The sequence below is a fragment of the Indicator indicator genome, chromosome 25, assembly GCF_027791375.1.
Source record: "Indicator indicator isolate 239-I01 chromosome 25, UM_Iind_1.1, whole genome shotgun sequence".
In the NCBI taxonomy this organism is placed as follows: domain Eukaryota; kingdom Metazoa; phylum Chordata; class Aves; order Piciformes; family Indicatoridae; genus Indicator; species Indicator indicator.
Window position 1 is genome coordinate 2,250,479 of NC_072034.1, and position 18,701 is coordinate 2,269,179.

The following is an 18,701-nucleotide window of genomic DNA, read 5'->3' on the forward strand; positions in this document are numbered from 1 at the left end:
GGTGTTTATCTCTCAAATATCTTCTCCATCCAGGCCATCTAGAAATGGTGAGATTCCTGCTGGAAGCTGGTGCAGACCAGGAACACAAGACAGATGAGATGCACACTGCTCTGATGGAGGCTTGCATGGTGAGAGATGGAAGGCTTCAGCAGTGAGGCTGGGGAGACAGTGGAACAGGTTGCCCAGGGAGGTTGTGGGTACCCCCTCCCTGGAGGTGTTCAAGGTTAGGTTGGATGAGCCCCTGAGCAAGCTGGGCTGGTGGGAGGTGTCCCTGCCTATGGCAGGGGATTGGAACTGGATGATCTTGAAGGTCCCTTCCAACCCAACCCCTTTTAGGATTCTATGAATCTCTGCAGAGCCAGCTGCCTTCTCTAGGGCAGCACTGAACAGGAGTAGCTGTGCAGACCTGTTTGTGTATGTGGCACAGGAGTGGGGCACTTGAAACCTTGTCCTACAAGGGTCTTCTGCCTCTGAGGTTTTTTTGCAGGCAGCAGCTAACTAACCCAGGTTTAATGCCAACGAGTTGTTGGGCAATGCAGCTCCCCTCCTGGCAGCAGGAAGCAGGTTTGTCTGGTTTGTGCTTCCCCTTCCTGAGCACCTGCTGTGCCACTGTGAGGGCTGAGGACTGCTTGCCCACACTGGTTGGTCTTTAAAACACACTTGGTGTGCTTCTGCAGGTTGCCAGACAACCTTCTGTGATCTAATGGCAGTGCTGAGGCTTTTCCCAGCTGCTGTAGAGGAGCTCTGCAGCAGCACCCCAGACATCTGTCAGAGCACAGATCACATCTCCTGCTGTTACCAGCAGATCTCAGGGCTGCTTGGCTCACATCAGTAATTCTGAAGCATCCCTTTGCCCTGCTGCTTGCCACCCTGGTTGGGAAGCAGGGATGAGGAGTGAGCTCTCTTGCCAGAGCCTGATGGCTGAGGCACCATCTCTGCGTCTCCCTGAGGAAAGATTCTTTATGGAGCCTTGGAGTTTTGCCCTAAAATAGTCTCATCACTTCATGTAAAAGGTGAATATGTCCTAGTTAATGTCCTAGATATTTTTCTGAGAGGAAATAATGTTTTGCTCCCTGGATATCAGAAGGAGGTATAAAACACTTCAGAAAACGAAGCATGAAAATGTCAACCACAGTCTCATCTTCTAGTCTGGAAAAGAGCTTTTTGGGGTTGTGGTTTCCAGCTTGGGGAGGATGGCAGCAGCTCTGATTTGCTGCCTCTTGCTGGCTCACCTGAGCTCAATGTGTACTTGGGTCCTTCAGTGACAGCTTTGGGAGGACAGCCTCCTGTTCCTGGGAAGCTGCTGGTTTCTCTGTGTACTCCTCCTGTATTTTGCGTGTCAGCCCTTTCCCCATTGTGGTTACTCCAGGATTTGAATGGTGGCAACATCCTGATGGAGAAAATGAGCTTGGAGAAGTTGTGCTATGCCACTGTCAGGCTGCCAGTGTAAACACAGAGCTGGCAGGCCACTTCAAATAGCTCCTGAAGTGGTGGCATACTGAAAGCATGACCAAGAGCAGATGCTCAGACGGTTTCTGAAGGAAGAAAGCAAACTTGGGAGCTAAAACCAGTTTGACTACATGGTTCTGGTGTCTGGAAGATCCTGCCAGGATCCTGGCTCTAGCTCAGGTGCCTCTGGTGATGTAGGAGGAACCCCTGGCAAATGGTCTGGGTTTGGCTTTTCCTTTGGTGGGAGAAAGTAAGCTCTAGAGTGACAGCTTTGGAGAACAGCAGCAGTTCTTCTGCTTGGATGACCTTCTGATCTTGTGGTTTTTTAACTCTTAGGATGGCCATGTGGAGGTGGCAAGGTTGCTTCTTGACAGTGGAGCTCAGGTGAACATGCCTGCTGACTCTTTTGAGTCTCCGCTGACTCTGGCAGCCTGTGGTGGGCATGTGGAACTGGCAGCTTTGCTCATTGAGCGGGGAGCCAACTTGGAAGAGGTGAATGATGAAGGCTACACACCACTGATGGAAGCAGCTAGAGAAGGTCATGAAGAGATGGTGGCACTGCTACTTGGTCAAGGTAACTGTTGCACTGTGTTCCTTGGGCTGTAATCCAGTAGGCAGCTGCCTGTGTGAGGGCAAAGTCTGGGTTACTGTAACAAAAAGGAAACAAAAAGTTTCCTTCTTCATCTTCTGATCTTTTCGAGCAGCAGGGTTGGTTTGTTAGCAAAATCTCCTTTGCTCTACTGGAGACCTTACTGCAACCTGCAGCAAGCCTATGGGAAAGGTGGGGATGGACATTTTAGCAGGGCCTGCTGTGACAGGACAAGGGGTGAGGGCTTGAAACTAAAGGATGGCAGACACTGCCCAGAGTTGTGGGAAATGTTCCATCCCTGGGACCATTCCAGGTCAGGTTGTTTGGGGCTTTCAGCAACCTGCTCTAGTTGAGGATGTCCCTGCTGGTTGCAGGGCTGTTGGGACTGGATGAACTTTGAAGGTCCCTTCCAATCCAAAACATTTTATGATCCTACTTTGTAAGTGATTGTGCTGAATGGCTCTCCAGAACAGATTAGCACCTTCCAGTCAGGCACTGAGTAGTGAGCATGTGGGTTCCACCATCGTGCAGGGTGTAAGTTAGCCACATGTTCACTGTTGACTCTCCTGAGGTGGTGCTACTGCTGAAAAGCTGTTGAGAAGCACTTTGTGTCCCTCAGAGGGGGTTTCAAAGCACTTAAGTCAAAATCTCCTAGTTTGATACACTTCCAGGTTTGGAAGAAAAATCCCTGCAGCTTCTAGAAATGAGATGGGGAAGAAGCCAGCTGCCTTGTGCATCAGGAGATCTGCTGGGGCTGCTTGTCTGATGGGTGTGGGTTTGGTGCTTTGTTTGAAGGAGCCAACATCAACGCTCAGACAGAGGAGACGCAGGAAACGGCGCTGACGCTGGCATGCTGCGGAGGCTTCTTGGAGGTGGCTGATTTCCTGATTAAAGCAGGAGCTGACATAGAGCTTGGCTGTTCCACACCCTTGATGGAAGCTGCTCAAGAGGGTCACTTGGAGCTGGTTAAATATTTATTAGCTGCAGGTATGGAGTGATATTTTTGTTCAGAGTTTACTTGTAAAGACTTTGTGTCTTTCCTTCCCCCTCCCCCTATTTCACAACATTTTCATTAGCAGCAGCTTGAAGCTGACTGCAAAGGTTTGTGGAACCTTAAGTACTACTACTTGGACCTCCTTATGGCAGAGAGGTTGGAGTAGATGAAATCTAAGGTCCCTTCCAGCCTGAACCATTCTATGATTAATTTAGCTTTTGAGGGCAAAGTTGATGTAAACTTGCTTGAGACTGAACTTCCAGTTTCTTTAAGTGGGGTTAAGTTGCAAAGTTCATGGATACTGGGTTGGAAGGGGGAAGGTGAAAAATTTGCTGCCTGATTTGTAAAGATTCTGAGGAGACTTGGATGGTTTCTGTAAGGACCTTCACTAAGCTTAGGTGCTCCTTACTGCTCCACAGGGGCCAACGTGCATGCAACAACAGCTACAGGGGACACAGCACTGACCTATGCCTGTGAGAATGGTCACACTGATGTGGCAGATGTCCTGCTGCAGGCAGGGGCAGATCTGGTAAGTCCCCACCTCTCCAAAACCATTTCATTAGCAGATGAAATGATTAATATCTGATTTTTGGTCCCATGCTCGTTGCTGAAAACTGAATGAGTTTGCTGTTAACTGTTAGAGTTATACTCAGGTTGTCTTTTAGTCTTTTTGCTTTTAGCTGAGTGAGGATTGGAGATGCTTTTCTAACGGATTTTGGGCTGTTTAATTACCTGGAAGTGCTTAGGTTGGTTGCAGTGCTCTGGTGATTGATGTCTGAAGCCTTTCCAAGCCATTTGAGGTTGCTTGTAAATAAAACTGGAGGATTTTGTTCCTGTCATGTGCAGTCCTGAGCACCACTCGGCTTTGGGGTGTTGAGCTGCTTATGGGTTAGAACCTGTAGAGTTGTCCTATTCCTTATGGAGCAGACAATGTATAGCTGTGCTCTGCTGTCATATCTTTGGTGTGCCAGAATGGAATTCAGATGATGGAGATAGATTGATTTTTAGTTTTAGTGGGCTTGTACACCAGTGTGGTATCCAAAAGTGACATTAAGCCTGAAATGGTGCCAGGGGAAGGTTAAGTTGGAGATTAGAAAAAATTCTTTCACTGCAAGAGTGATCAAGGATTGGAACAAGCTTCCCAGGGAGGTGGTGCAGTCCCCATCCCTGGAGGTGCTCAAGAACCTTGGCTCTTCAGGACATGGTGCTGTTGGGTTGATGGTTGGACTCAGTGATCTTAGAGGTCTTTTCCAACCCAAACAATTCTGTGTTTCTATGACAGAACAGAATTGGTTTAATTAAAATCCCCACCATGTGCTTGATTGCTTCTTGCCCAGGAGTCTCAGCCCAGTCCAAAGGCAGAGTTTCATCTGTCTGCACCGTAAACTCCGTTCAAATGTCACGGCAACTTTTATGGCTGTAGCTTGTGGAACACCAAAAAGAGATCTTCCATCTCTGGTGTCTTTCCCTTCAAACCCACTAAAGGCTGAATTGCATCCTGTCATGTGCTGCTCTGGAATTCTGAATTGTAACCCACTCTCCATCTGCTCCAGGAGCATGAATCAGAAGGTGGAAGAACTCCTCTGATGAAGGCTGCGAGGGCAGGTCACGTTTGCACTGTGCAGTTCTTGATCAGCAAAGGTAAGAGTGGGAAAAGGCTTTGGGTTTCCTGCTGCTAGGAGTACTCAGAGTTGAGGAATGTCAGTACCAGTGTGGCTTCCTTGGCTTTATTTCCAGTACTTTAAAAACTCAGTTAGATTATTGATTCTCAGACCAGGCCTGGAACGGTCACCTCTGGTTTCTGGTGAGCTCAGTAGGATCTGCAGCTGCTTCTCAAACTGGTTGTGTTGCAGCCTCTAGTTCCTGGTGAGAGCAGCAGTGGGCACTGGGAGTCTCCATGCTCTGGAGCAGCAGCTTTGAGCATTCTCCTTTCAGTGTTTCAGGTGGTGCTGCCTCTCACTTTGTGACACATTAGATGGGAATTGACTGGTTGAATTTCTCCAGCCACGGAAAGTTAGGTTTTGATATTTAAGGCAAATGCTCACTTCTTGCTGCTTTTGGTAGAGAACTGTTGGGGGTTTGTGCCTGAAGTAATCTTTGTCCTGTTTTTTGAAGGAGCAAATGTGAATAGGACCACAGCTAACAACGATCACACAGTATTGTCACTGGCCTGTGCTGGAGGTCACCTGGCAGTTGTGGAGTTACTGCTAGCTCATGGTGCTGATCCCACACACAGACTGAAGGTTGGTCACTCACCTACCTTGGTTTCCTCTGAGGTCTTTTGTTCCTCTTAGAACTAACAGTACCCAAGGGAACTGGTTCCTTGGTGCTCTCTTCAACTGACCCAGGAGTCATGATCTAAATAGAAGTAAGATGGAAGAGCTGCTGTTTCCACAAGCAGACATGCTCAGCAGCATGATTCTGGGAGGTGGAGGTAGGAGAACTGCAGGGCTGTTAATGACCAGGGATCTAAAGGTTGTGCTCTAATGATAACTGTGGAAGAAGAAAACATTTTAGAAGTACTAGTGGGGATATTTTTAAGTTGAGATGTGGACTTGGTGCAGATGAGAGAATATTTGTTGAAAGCAATTTTGGAGACACCGTGCCCATATCTCCCAAAATGCCTCAATATTGTCCTGTTTTGAGGATGCTCTTCTCTTACACTGAGATCTTTCCCTCTTTAGGATGGCTCAACGATGTTAATAGAGGCAGCAAAAGGTGGTCACACCAGCGTGGTTTGTTACCTCCTAGATTACCCAAACAACTTGCTTTCTGCTCCTCCACCTGATGCTACTCAGCTGACCCCACCATCCCATGATTTAAATAGGGTAAGATTGAAGTGCTGGATCTTTGTGGGGCTTTTGTGCATTGCTTCTTAGCAGCTTACTTAAGGGTTTTAAGAGATGAGAGGAAAGTCAGTCCTGTCATTTCATGAGCTGTAGGTGAACACACTTAAAATGACTGTGAGCTGTTGTGAGAATGGTGAAGGCTCTCAGCATCACCGTGGTGCTTTCACTGTTGTTCTTGCTGCTCTATAAAATAGTTAGAAAAAATGATGGGGGGGGAAACCCCAGCAAGTGAGCAGCTCTGCTTTCACCAGGCTCTTCAGAGCTGCATTTGTTAGCCCTTTGTGGCTTGTATTTGCTTTGCTGTAGCATAGCTCTGTACCATGCTGAGGTTGAAAATTGGAGAGTCTCTAGAGGTCAGCTGTAAATTACCGACCTCAGCATCTGAAAAAAAAATGTAATAAATGTCATGAGTCACCATGAAAGTCTGCTTTTCTAACAGGTTTTGTTTACCTTCTATTGAATTATCACTAGATCAGAGTATATGAGAAAAGTAATCTGTTAGTATCCAACGTTTTAGGCTCCTCGTGTACCAGTGCAGGCGCTGCCCATGGTCGTCCCACCCCAGGAGCCTGACAAACCCCCTGCTAATGTCGCCACAACCCTTCCCATCAGAAATAAAGGTCAGTCTTAGCTCTGCAGCTTCTTTTCTCACTATCCTTCCTAGGCAGAAGATTAGAGGGTTTGCACTTGTAGCAGAGTAGCTCCTATGAAGAGTGTTTATGGATTCAGTCGAGGAAACCTGCAATTTTATTTTTTTTATTATTCCTTTTTTTCTTGGTTTTTGAAGGATTTGCTTATCCACCAGACACGAAGTGTCAGTTCATCCTGTAACCATAAAGCGTCAAGAAATCTGCCTAAGTGAGGATGCTAAAGTAGAGATTAGTCTGGACTAATGCAAAAAAAAAAAAAAAAAACCAAACAAAAAAAAATCTCACACAGAAGCCTCTAGAAATTTGATCCTGGAAGCTGTTAAACCCAAGGCTTGGTAGTTGGTTTGCTAACTGGCGTTTTCCTTAGGAGCGGGTTGGACTTAATTGGATTGAAGGCGGAATTTCTTGAAGCCTGGTGTGGCTCAGGTCCTCCCAAGGACTAAATTTTGCATCTTATTTTGCTCTCGCCATTTTTAACACTTTTAACGCTTTCTGTACTATTAAGAATTCTCTTCCAAAACCAATTTTTCTTTTCTTTTTTTTTTCCTTTTTTTATTTGGAGGTGAGGGGAGGGAGGTGGTGTCAAGGATCAGCAGTAGTGCATGTCATAAAAATTAACCCTGTGTGTACACTTGTATTGTTCTGGAAATACCCAGCGAGGAGGAGGACTGGAAGAAACTGGGCACCTCCACTGCCTCAGAGCCTGAGTTTTGATTTGCCTTTCGCCCTTCAAAATTAACTGATTGTTCTTTCTCCACCTGGTATGGCAGACCCTGTCAGCTGTGTTACTGTGGACTTCTTCATTAAAAAAGCTGAATTTGGATGAGTCCCATCGCTCATTCTTGCAGGAAGGCTGAAATACTTGCCTTGCCTGGGCAGAGAGCTGAGTGTTGACACAGGCGAAAAAAAAAACAAAACCCAAACCAAAACCATAAAAACCCAAATCCTGTCTGCTATGGATAAAAATGTAGTGGCTAAACATACCCTGTTAGATCACCTTAAAGGTATAAATGCCTAGCCTGGGTTCTAGAGCTGTTTGTCAACTGAGCAAAGCTGGATGCCTGTAGTGAAAGGATTCAGTAGTCCTAGCGAGTCCAGAAGGCGCCGAGGCACTCGCCAGAGCGGTGGCCTAGAGCGAGCCGCCTGTCCCTCCGGGTGTTTTTGCATCACCTTTGCTGTGCTTTCAGGGCTGTAACCACACCTTTGCCTTAACACCATACCAGACACAAACCATCAAGCGCAGAGGCAGCAGAGATCCTTGCTTTTTGTGTTCCCATTTATCCGGTAGCGGCGGCTCTGGAGACAATGGCTTCATTTGGCACAGGCGTAGCGATTGTCGGAGTTAAAAATGTCACCGTAGGGCAGGGCCCTCTGGATTGGCTGGGCAGGGAGCTGCACTGTTAAATTGCAATCTTGACTGCTGGGTTAAAATTGCTAGCAAGAGGAGAGGGTTTTCTTGGAGGGCCTTGAAGTACACGCTGACCTTCTGGGGGTGCTGTGTCTTGGTGCATAAGCGGCCATTTAGCATCCCAACAGTAGCTCTATAATGAGGATGCCATTCATATGCACTTCCATTGGTTCTGAGGGGGTTTCTTTTTCACACAGCTGCTTCTAAACAAAAGTCCAGCAGTCATTTGCCAGCAAACAACCAGGATGTACAGGGTTACATCACCAATCAGTCTCCAGAGAGCATTGTAGAAGAGGCTCAGGGCAAGTTGACAGAGCTGGAGCAGAGGATAAAAGAAGCCATAGAGAAGAACGCTCAGCTGCAGTCCCTGGAATTGGCACACGCTGACCAGCTCACCAAAGAGAAGATTGAGGAGCTGAACAAAACCAGAGAGGAACAAATCCAGAAGAAACAAAAGATTTTGGAGGAACTGCAGAAAGTGGAGCGAGAGTTACAGCTGAAAACTCAGCAGCAGCTGAAAAAGCAATATCTAGAGGTAAAGGCGCAAAGGATTCAGCTCCAGCAGCAGCAGCAGTCTTGCCAGCACCTGGGACTACTGACTCCTGTTGGGGTAGGAGAACAACTCTCAGAGGGAGACTATGCACGATTGCAGCAAGTGGACCCCATCTTGCTTAAAGATGACCCCCAGCAAGCTGCTGCACAGACGGGTTTTGCACCAATGCAGCCTCTGGCCATGCCACAAGCTCTGCCTCTGGCAGCGGGTTCCTTACCTGCAGGGTCCATCGCAAATCTTACAGACCTGCAAGGTGTAATAGTTGGACAGCCAGTGCTGGGCCAAGCACAACTAGCAGGGCTGGGGCAAGGAATACTGACAGAAACACAGCAAGGGTTAATGGTAGCCAGCCCTGCTCAGACGCTCAATGACACGCTGGATGACATCATGGCAGGTGGGTTTACATTGCTATGAGCAGGTATAATATTTGCTTGCCCAGTCGAGGGGATGTCCACTTCTGTGTCTGTGTGTTTGTGTATCCTGCCAGCTTACAGCCAAGTGCCCAGCAGCCTCCTGCTCCCTGCCTGGAGCAGCGCACAAAGCAGAGCTTATAACTTCTCCTCGATTTGCAGGGCTGCCTTGCCTTTTGTTGAGCTAATTGGTGCCCATTGGTCAGGTTGGTATGGCAGAAGTGGCATTGCTAACTCCTTCATGGCCTGGGGGGGATCTGCTAGGACTGACGGTGCCTCTTTGTAGCTCAGGATCAACATCTTAGGCTGGGCCTTAGAAGCAAATTCTTCACTCAAAGGGTTCTCAAACACTGGAGTGGGCTCACCGTGGAGGTGGTGGATTCCTCATCCCTGGAGGTGTTTCAGAGAGGCAGAGATGTGCTGCTGAGGGTTTAGCACCAGCCTCGGTTGAGTTAGTGAATGGTTGGACCTGATGAGCTGGTAGGTCATTTCCAGCCAAAACCACTCTGTGATCTGAATCGTGCTGGTTAGTGCTTGGGACCAGCTGAGAGCTGTCTTGGAGTGCTTGGAATAGGCTTTGAGTAGCTCTAACACCACATCAAGCCTGTCATGAGTAAGGAAACTTTAAGCTTGTCTTCTGAACCAGCAGGCCTTGAATAGTCTACTTACTGGAAGCACAGAATGCCAGGTTGAAGGCTCCCTAAGGATGATCTGGTCCAACCTTACTAGGTCACAGAGCTGAAATGAGCTGGACTAGTACCCTGTCAAGCTGAGTCTAAATCTGTCCAGTCTCTAACTGGAGTTTTTACTTCTGTTTGGGGCAAGAAAAATAAGAATCCAATGACTTTTTTAAATGTCTGCCAGTGAGCCCCAAATTTAGCTTTACCAAATTCTTCTTAGTTGCTTTGGAGAATTCTTCACCCAGTGCTTTAAGGCCTTAAGGAGTGAAATTAAGGAATGAGCCTGGAGGCTTCCTGAATGTAGCTGAAGGGGGGGGCCTACAAGAAAGCTGGGGAGGGACTTGGACAAGGGCTTGGAGTGATAGGACAAGGAGCAATGGACTGAAGCTTGAGGAGGGCAAGTTGAGACTGGAGACAGGGAAGAATTTCTTGAAAGTGAGGGTGGGGAGATGCTGGAACAGATTGCCCAGGGAGGTTGTGGATGTCCCCCCCTGGAGGAGTTCAAGGCCAGCTTGGATGAGACCTTGAGCAGCCTGGGCTGGTGGGAGGTGTCCCTGCCCATGGCAGGGGGCTGGAGCTGACTGAGCTTGAAGATCCCTTCCAACAGAATGCATTCCATGAATCTCTGAATTTTAGTACTGCAGGCAGTGTGAGTTGTGGAGTTGTTAGTGCTTCTTCCCTTCACACCTGCTTCACTGGCACTTAATCCCCTTTCCACAGTGAAGCAGTTGCTGAAAGACTCCTGAACACTCAGCTGGGCACAGATTAACTGGTAGGACATGGTGTTAAAAAAGCTCATGTCATTCCAAACCTGGCTGAGGTGCTCTTGGTTAAGCTGATGAAGTTTCAGGTTTGGAAGGCTGAAGCATGCCAGGCAGATGGGGTTGTGTGGGCCTGGGCCTGTGGCCTTTCAGACTAGAATCATCCCACCTCCAGGTGTGGTGGGGTGCCAAGCTTCATCCATGGAGCTGGTAGCACCTAGAAGCAAGGCTGTGTGTTTGTGTTCAGCTTCAGAGCATAGCTCTGGCTCTTGGCACCCAAGGCATGTTGTGCATCTGGAGTGTGCTGTGTTGGTCTGGAGCCTGTGTGTGTGGCTTTGAGTCACTTCAGATACCACAGAGAGATTGGGGCAGAGGAGAAGAAACTGCTGTGGAAAAAAGCCTGATGGATTTGCTTGGAGCAAGGTGGAAAAAAATATCCAAGATACTTCTGGTGACATTTGGGGGTGTTTTTTCAGTCCTTCCTGTTGGCTGCTTGCAGAGTAAGGGAAAACGGTTCCCTGGTACAGCTGCAGGAGATAAGGGATGAATGCCTCAGAGCATGCTGTGCCCACAAGCAGGCAGCACTGGGTGGTCACCATGAAGATGAAAGGGGATTGTGGCAGTGCAATGGGATTGTAGAAGTGCTTAGTTTCTGTAACACCTTGCACCCAGTGCAATTACAAAGGTATGCAGGGAAGCAGCAAGCTTTGAGCCATGCCAGATCCCTTTTTCCAGACACACCTTTGGATTCAGAGCATGTAGATGGATCAGTGAGGAGAAGCAAAGCCTCTTGGCTCAAGTGTTAGGTAGCTTGTGTTGGTTTGAAGGTTTGGAATTTGTCAGCTTGGCTCTTTGCTTTTTCCCCTGGGTGCTGGGGCTGCTTTTGTAAGCCAAGTGCTGCACTGGGTGGTGAGGCTGTTGGGCATGGGGGAGAAGGCAGCAGCTGGCAGCATGGTGTGTTATTAAGCTGAGATGTCCAGAAAGAAATCAATGCTAAGAGCAGCTAAGCTGCTGTCAGTCAGTACAAACCTGGCTGTCTAATACCCAAAGAAATGTAAAAGCCTGACTGGTCAGGTAGTGCTGGGGGTGAGAGAGAAGCTTGGCCTTAATTTGGGATGTGCTGGAGCCTGGTAGCTGGTCCTGTAGCAAGGCATGGGTATACTAAAATAGCCCACTAGGGAAGGAGCTCTGCAGGCTTTGTTACCCCAGGCAGGACAGTAATGATCTTTTCATGCTGAAGTACAGACTGAGAATCAAGTTTGCCCATGGTCCATTAGAGTAGAGGGGACACCTCTACTAGATTGGACACTCAAGCTGCTTGGTTCCTCTTCTCACTGCTGAGGGAACCTTTCGGCCTATCAAAACCATTCCATAGCTCTGTTTGGATGCTGAAGATTCCATTCATTGCCCTTGGCATGCTGATGGCAGAGCTGAGCTCTGCACAGGTGATGGTGAGATCCAGCCAGCCAGGTCAGAGCCCATCAGAATGGCTCAGGGAAGTGTGCTGCAGGGCCAGGAACGAGATCTGGTAGTGCATTACTGCTGAAGCACACTTGAAATGCTTTTGAGATGGGGACTGCAAGTCAGCATGCACCTCCTCTGCTAGCAGGCTGCCAAACTCTGAGCTCTGGGTCATGCAAGAAAGGTTCTCTGCCTGGGGGAAAGAGGGGTGGTGGCTTTCAAACACAGCTCTTGGGGGGTTGCTTTGCTTTGGTTTCCTCCCTGTAACACCACTGGTATGAAAAACAGCCTTGACCTGTATGCAGACCTCCCTGATCACTTCGATTGTCATTGATTGGGAGCTGCAGTAGTGCCTCCTGTGACATGGTAGATGCTCCTCAGCCCCCATCTTGGGGTTACAGCAACTGCTTGAAACTACTGCAGCTGGGTTAACTTTGTCCATGTGTGGATTCTTTGCTCATGTTTTGTATCCTGAGAGTTACACAGCCAGTTAGCTTCCAGTCCATTCTACCAGCTTGACTGGGTTCTACTGCGCTAGATGTGAGAATCTGGAGCCTTTATGTTCCAGTCCTGCTTTGTGCTGCTTTAACTTCCTGCTTGACCTTACAGCCAGAAGGTAAGATACAGCAGATGTTCAAAGTGAGGTGTTTGGACCATTCAAGAGAGCAGCAGAAGCTGGAACTGGGAACTTCTCCTTCTGTATTTGGGGTTCTCTCTCTAATTTACAGGCAGGATGAGGAATGAGACAAGTTTAAATGAGATGCTGTACTGCTTGCTGAGCTTTGCTTAGCTCTACTCTGCACAGAACTACTTCAGGCCAATTTTGGACCTTGTGGAGCACATTTTGGCTTAGTTTCTCTGTGTTTCTGTAAATCCATACCCAGTGTGATTTGTCTCAGCAGATACATAAAGATCAAGGCACTTTATATCTTGATTTAAATATCAAGTTAATCTTACTTTTCATGGACTAAGTTAGGGATTCTTTTTTTTTTTTTTTTTTTTCTCAGTGATATTTCTCAGCTGCTTTTGCTGGGATTTGGTATAGAAAGTCCAGAAATTGAATTGGTGATGGGTCAAAAAAAAAAAAAAATCTGCCTTGCAGAGGAGTTCACCAATTGGCCTGTTGGAGTACAGTCCTTGTGGCATCTGTTGAAGAACTGAACACTTCCAATGAAATCTAGGAGCTGGTTGTCAGTAGCTGGCAGTTAGGGACGTGGCTGGTTACTAAACCTGCTTGGAAAATGAGCAGGGCTTGAGAACTTGGGGTGAAGGGGTGGGCTGAAAGGGCATTGTATTGATGTTTCCTGAGGTGACTCTGGTAATGTGACAGTTGGTGGGAGCTGCATTTCTCAGTGTGCAGCTGAAGGTGACAGAAGCTGTGCAGTGCTGTCTCCTCTGCTCAGCACACCTGACAACACCCTGGGGGAAAAAGGCAGAGAGCAAAACTTGGAGCTCTTTTAGGGTAGCTTCCCTGCAAAGCTTTTCCCCCTGAAGGCTGTTTCAGATTGCAGTTGGCTCTGTGCTTTCCACCATTGTATGGAACAAATCTCAGGGGCAGTGGGGGCTTTTTGTGCAATGTCAATATACTGTCAGCAGCTGTAAAATGACATTTCCTTTTGCTTATCCTAACAACCTTGACCAAAGTGTCTGCAAAATGACTGTTAAGAGGCTTTCACTTCTCTGGTTTCAATCGTGTGAGCATCCTGACACTGTTGCTTTGTTGTTACCTCAATGGGGGGCAAGGGAGTGGAGAGTGAAGGTTGGGCAGAGATTGATTTATCTGAGAATCTTTAAAGTGTTTGAAGACTAATTGCTTAGATCCCATTGATTGGATTTGTTCTGCAGAAGGTATGGAACTCCTGGGCCAAATAATGGCTCCTGCGTAGCCAAAGACCTTTGGCTTACAAGAGATACACATCGGTGATGGTTTTGTTGTGGTGGGCTCCTAGCAAACCTGCCAACGTTTCACTTCACCTTTTTCCTTCATCTGATGTAGTTCACCTTGTTCATAGTTGATAAATTCAGAGTGAAAAGGTTTCAAAGGTTGGGTTAAATGGTGTGGAAAACTTGTATTTGTGGCAAACAAAGCTTCGGGGGAGCGCTGTCTGTGGGTGGGACTTGTGTCCCACTGTCCATTTGCTGTCGCCTTCAGCTTGTGAAGCCTGGTGCTGTTCTTTTACTAAGTGTGGTTCTTCTGTCCAACAGCAGTGAGTGGAAGAGCATCTGCAATGTCAAACACTCCTACCCACAGCATTGCAACCTCTGTCTCCCAACCTCAGACGCCAACTCCGAGTCCCATCATTTCTCCTTCAGCCATGCTCCCAATGTACCCTGCTATAGATATCGATGCCCAGGTAAGCTGGCAGCACTCAGCCCTCAGCCTGCTTTGCGTCTGCACCCTGAATAGTTCAGCAGGCACAAACAGCTCTGCTGTGAGATAGTGTGTGGGGGGGGCTTTTAGAAAGCCTGGACACAGCTCCCCAGAGAGGTGCAACCCACTTTCCTCAGTGCTTTCTCTGAACAAGAGAAGGTCTTGAAGGGTCTTCTTACAAGGGTTTGTAGTGACAGGATGAGGGACAATAGGTTGAAGTTTGAGGAGGGCAGTTGGAGACTGGAGATTAGGAAGACATTTTTGATAGTGAGGGTGGGGAGACACTGGAACAGGTTGCCCAGGGAGGCTGTGGCTGCCCCTTCCCTGGAGGTGTTCAAGGGCAGCTTGGATGAGTCCTTGAGCAAGCTGGGCTGGTGGGAGGTGTCCCTGCCCATGACAGGGAGTTGGGACTGGATGATCTTGAAGGTCCCTTCCTACCCAACCCATTGTATGAATCTATGACCAGTTGTACCTAGGCTAATCTGCAGTACAACAGAGGAGTACTGGAAAAGGGAGATGTTTACCTTGTGTGTGATGTCTCTTTCTTTCAGACTGAAAGCAACCATGACACAGCTTTGACTCTTGCTTGTGCTGGTGGCCATGAAGAGCTGGTGCAGACCCTGCTAGAGAGAGGAGCCAACATTGAGCACAGAGACAAGAAAGGTATGTGTGGGAGCACAGCCCCTCCAGTGTGTCCCACTGAAGACATGCACAGCAGCACAGGCTCTGTAGGGCTGTGCTGGTGGTTTGCCTGCTGTGGCTGTGGACTCTGCAGATCTCCTCTCTCCTTGCAGGCTTCACTCCGCTGATCTTGGCTGCCACAGCCGGCCACGTGGGAGTGGTGGAGATCCTGCTGGATAATGGAGCTGATATTGAAGCCCAGTCAGAGAGAACTAAGGACACTCCCTTGTCTCTGGCTTGTTCAGGAGGGAGGCAAGAGGTGAAGTAAAACTTCAGTCTTCAGAAGTAGTGTGTAAATAACATCTTGTGTGTAAATGACATCTTGTGTCAGGAGGCCAAAGCCATCTTCCAGATCAGTCACAGTGACTTCAGAGATGGGCTGGTTGAGACAGGCTGCCAAGAGCTTCACTCCCTCTTAAGTCACATATTGCAGCATCTCTCACAAAAATCCCTTTTTCTGGTGATATAAGCTGGACCAGAGCTGTGCAGATGACCTCGTGACTGTAATCATGAGTGGCTTATTATGGGGCCTTTGTCAGCATAATTAGATGTAGTTATGCTGAGGGGTCTTGGTGAGAAGCTGGACTTGGACATGAGTCAGCTCCCTGAGTGAGCCAGGAGGGTTTTCTGATGGGCCACAGGATATCAGAGAACTGCAGCTGACCCCAGTGCTTCTCACTAAAGCCACAAACCCCATTTTTCAAATGATTGATCAAAAGCAGGTTCAGGGGAAGGTATTTTTTGTGTTCAATGAAATACTGAGTTCTGTGACTTCATAGGAAAGCTGAGGTTTGACTTCCTCCTACCAAATCCCGAGTGTCTCATTCTGTTACTGCTTGCACTGCAAAAGCCACAGTGGAAGCTGCACAGTCTGGTGCAGGAGAATCACTTCTCTCTGTAGCCATCTGGAAATGAATGAGACTGGAGACACCTCTCCCACTCCCACAGTGGCATTTAAAAGGTGATGACTTCCCTAGGCAAAACTTGCAGCACTTCTGGTCTGTTTTTAGTGCCATCCAGATTCAGAGGCTGAGGGGTTAGTGGTGACAGTCTCTTGCTCTCAGCTGTGTGGGTCTGATCTAAACAGCTTTGACACTTAAAAGCTGAAAGTGGAGCAAGTTAAGGTGGAGCTGACAGAGTGGCTTTTCAGCTCAGTGCTCACTTTGATTGCTAGACAGTTTAGTTTCTTGTGAAGTGTTCTGCAGAAACTCCATTCCAGAAAGCAAACTTCCTGTAGGATTTGGGAAGCTGTGAACTGTTTGGGCTGAAAATGAATCTGTAAGGAAGGGATCATGCAAGAGGCCTTTGTGGTGTTTTGGTGAAGCAGAGAGAAAACCAGGAGGGGATGCAAATGTGGATTTGTGTGATGGGGCATGCATGAGATCTCTGTGTACAGCCTGCACACTGGTGTGATGATGGAAAGCAGAGAGGGGGGAGGGTGCAACTGCTGCTTGTTGGCTCCACTGCTTCAGTCTGAGGATGGGATTGTAACTGGAGCATCAAAACGGGAAAGGACAAAAAGCAAGAATGCTTTGTGTGCCCTGTTAATAGTGATCTCTGGGTTTAGCAGTCTTTAAAGGTGCAGGAGATATTATTGAAGTCTCAGATGTTTCTTGCTGTTACACAATTTGGTATGAATTGGTTTAAGCATGAGCAGCAAAGATTCATTTTAAAGGAGGCTTTCGAGGACCTGCTGCTTGAGCAGTGCACTGAGGTGAGGAGCACAGGGGCAGCAACTGAGTGTAATCACTTCCTTGCCTTGGAAGATGTCAGAAGTCTATTTAGGCTTCAAAAACATTCGCCCTGGGTAGATTTGCAAGTTCAGGAGAAAACCAGATGTTATTTCTTCAAACACTGCAGGTGGTGGAGCTGCTGCTAGCTCGAGGGGCAAACAAAGAGCACAGGAATGTTTCTGATTACACACCCCTGAGCCTCGCCGCTTCTGGTGGCTACGTGAACATTATCAAGATTCTGCTCAATGCTGGGGCAGAAATAAATTCCAGGCAAGTTCCCTTCTCACCCCTTCTCTCATGGCTTTGTGTAGTCTTCTCAGTTTTTACCCTTTCTAGAAAGATTTCTTGAGAGTGACGTGGAGCAAACTGTAATGCCATGACATGATCACAAGCAGTGAATTAACTTGCAGTAGGATTCTTCCCCCTTAAGGTAGAGATGAAAGGTTTTGACTGTTTCCAGTGCTCTTTCAGCTTCTATCTCCCTCTCTGCATTTTGTTTAACTTCTTTCCTATCTCATACAATTTTCTTTGTCAGAGAGAAATCTCTTTTTTCCGTTCTGGTTGGCTGCTGGGCTGAAATTAGCTCTGGGTTACATGAAGTGTTTTGTCTCCTCCTATTTTCCCTCTGTACTCTCAAGGAAAGCTTTTCCCATGTGTTTGCACATACCTGATGCTTTTGCATCACATGGGAAGTAGAAAATAGTTTGTCTGGGGGATTTTTTTTCTACCTCTCTGGGAGGTAGAAAACAGCTCACAAACCAAACAAGTCCAAGCAGAAGTTATGCTCCTCATAAGAGAGGTCTTTAAATTGACAGCAATTAAAAGGTACCACACAGAGATCTCTGAGGAATATTTGTCCTGAGCACTGCTCCTATGGAGAACCTCTTCTGCCTTCAGTAACAGGCACTGCATAGCTGGTTTTTTTTTTTTTTTTTTTTTTTTTTTTTTTTTTTTTTGTTGTGGGAGATGTCTTGGATAATTGCTCTGCCTTCCCTAGTTTTGTGATTTTTAAAGAGGGGTTTGGGTTTTCTTTTTTATCTTCACAGAACTGGCAGCAAATTGGGCATTTCCCCCTTAATGCTGGCAGCCATGAATGGGCACACAGCTGCTGTCAAGCTGCTCCTGGACATGGGCTCTGACATCAATGCCCAGATAGAGACCAACAGGAATACAGCACTGACTCTGGCCTGCTTCCAAGGGAGAACTGAAGTGGTCAGCCTGCTGCTTGATAGAAAAGCTAACGTGGAACACAGAGCTAAAGTAAGAACAGAGAGCTAAGCAAGTCTCCAAAAAGAAAGGCTTGGTAGTTACCATTTCTGTGGTCATCTGTGATTTTTCTTGCCCTCTGTGCAAGTTGACTTCTCTAGCTCAGTTGACTGAATTGAGCCAAATACTATAAAGAAAAAGTGTTTCCTCTGAAGCCTTAGTTAATCTTTCGATGCTTCCAAGCATAAGAGTAGTAATGCATTAAATTAATAAAAAAGAGAAAGCTTTAACACATTGAGGATCAGTCTGGGTGTGCTTATGGCCTGGTCTCTTCTGCCTGACCAGCTGCTCACATCCACAGTGCTGCTGCAGAGCTGAAAGGGAAAGTGTGTGCTTGAGGAGCTGCCAGTTGACCCCAGCTCTTTAAATGGGAAGAATCAGGGAATGGTTTGGGCTGGAAAAGCCCTCTAAGATCATTGAGTCCAGCCTTCAACACAACACCACCATGGCCATCAAACCATGTCCCCAAGTGCTGTGTCCAGACATATCCTGAACACCTCTGGGGATGGGGAATCCACCACCTCCCTGAGCAGCCTGTTCTAACCCCTGACTGCTCTTGCAGGAAGGTGACCTCCAGGAAAGGCTTGTCCCTAGAAAAATGGCTACATCATTGAAGGGGAGAGGAAAAGAGACCTAGAAATGCATCATTCTCTTCTCCTTTGCCCCCTGTGTTTAATGTTTGCCCCAGAGGAACTCAAAAGCACTTGAGTGGTGCTGATTTGTGCTAGGTTTCTTCTAGCTAAAGCTGTCCCCTCGCCCTAGCCAGCTGCTTTCTGGATGTTGGCTTTGTAGAATCTCCTAGAAAAGGGAGGAAGTGTGGTTTGCACCATCTGTGTCACAATGAGG

General features: G+C 47.5%; 1 protein-coding gene across 1 annotated transcript in view; it reads left to right on the plus strand.

Annotated features, from left to right (window-relative positions):
- ANKRD17 (ankyrin repeat domain 17) overlaps positions 1-18,701 on the plus strand; it is an 80,683-nt gene that overhangs the window by 45,844 nt on the left and 16,138 nt on the right. The window contains exons 7-20 of the mRNA XM_054392208.1: positions 34-128; positions 1,786-2,023; positions 2,834-3,025; positions 3,452-3,561; positions 4,586-4,673; positions 5,148-5,275; positions 5,717-5,860; positions 6,399-6,501; positions 8,137-8,886; positions 14,010-14,158; positions 14,727-14,838; positions 14,970-15,115; positions 16,717-16,859; positions 17,636-17,849. Coding sequence (XP_054248183.1) covers positions 34-128; positions 1,786-2,023; positions 2,834-3,025; positions 3,452-3,561; positions 4,586-4,673; positions 5,148-5,275; positions 5,717-5,860; positions 6,399-6,501; positions 8,137-8,886; positions 14,010-14,158; positions 14,727-14,838; positions 14,970-15,115; positions 16,717-16,859; positions 17,636-17,849 — 2,612 coding nt within the window. The remainder of the gene's footprint in view (positions 1-33; positions 129-1,785; positions 2,024-2,833; positions 3,026-3,451; positions 3,562-4,585; positions 4,674-5,147; positions 5,276-5,716; positions 5,861-6,398; positions 6,502-8,136; positions 8,887-14,009; positions 14,159-14,726; positions 14,839-14,969; positions 15,116-16,716; positions 16,860-17,635; positions 17,850-18,701) is intronic.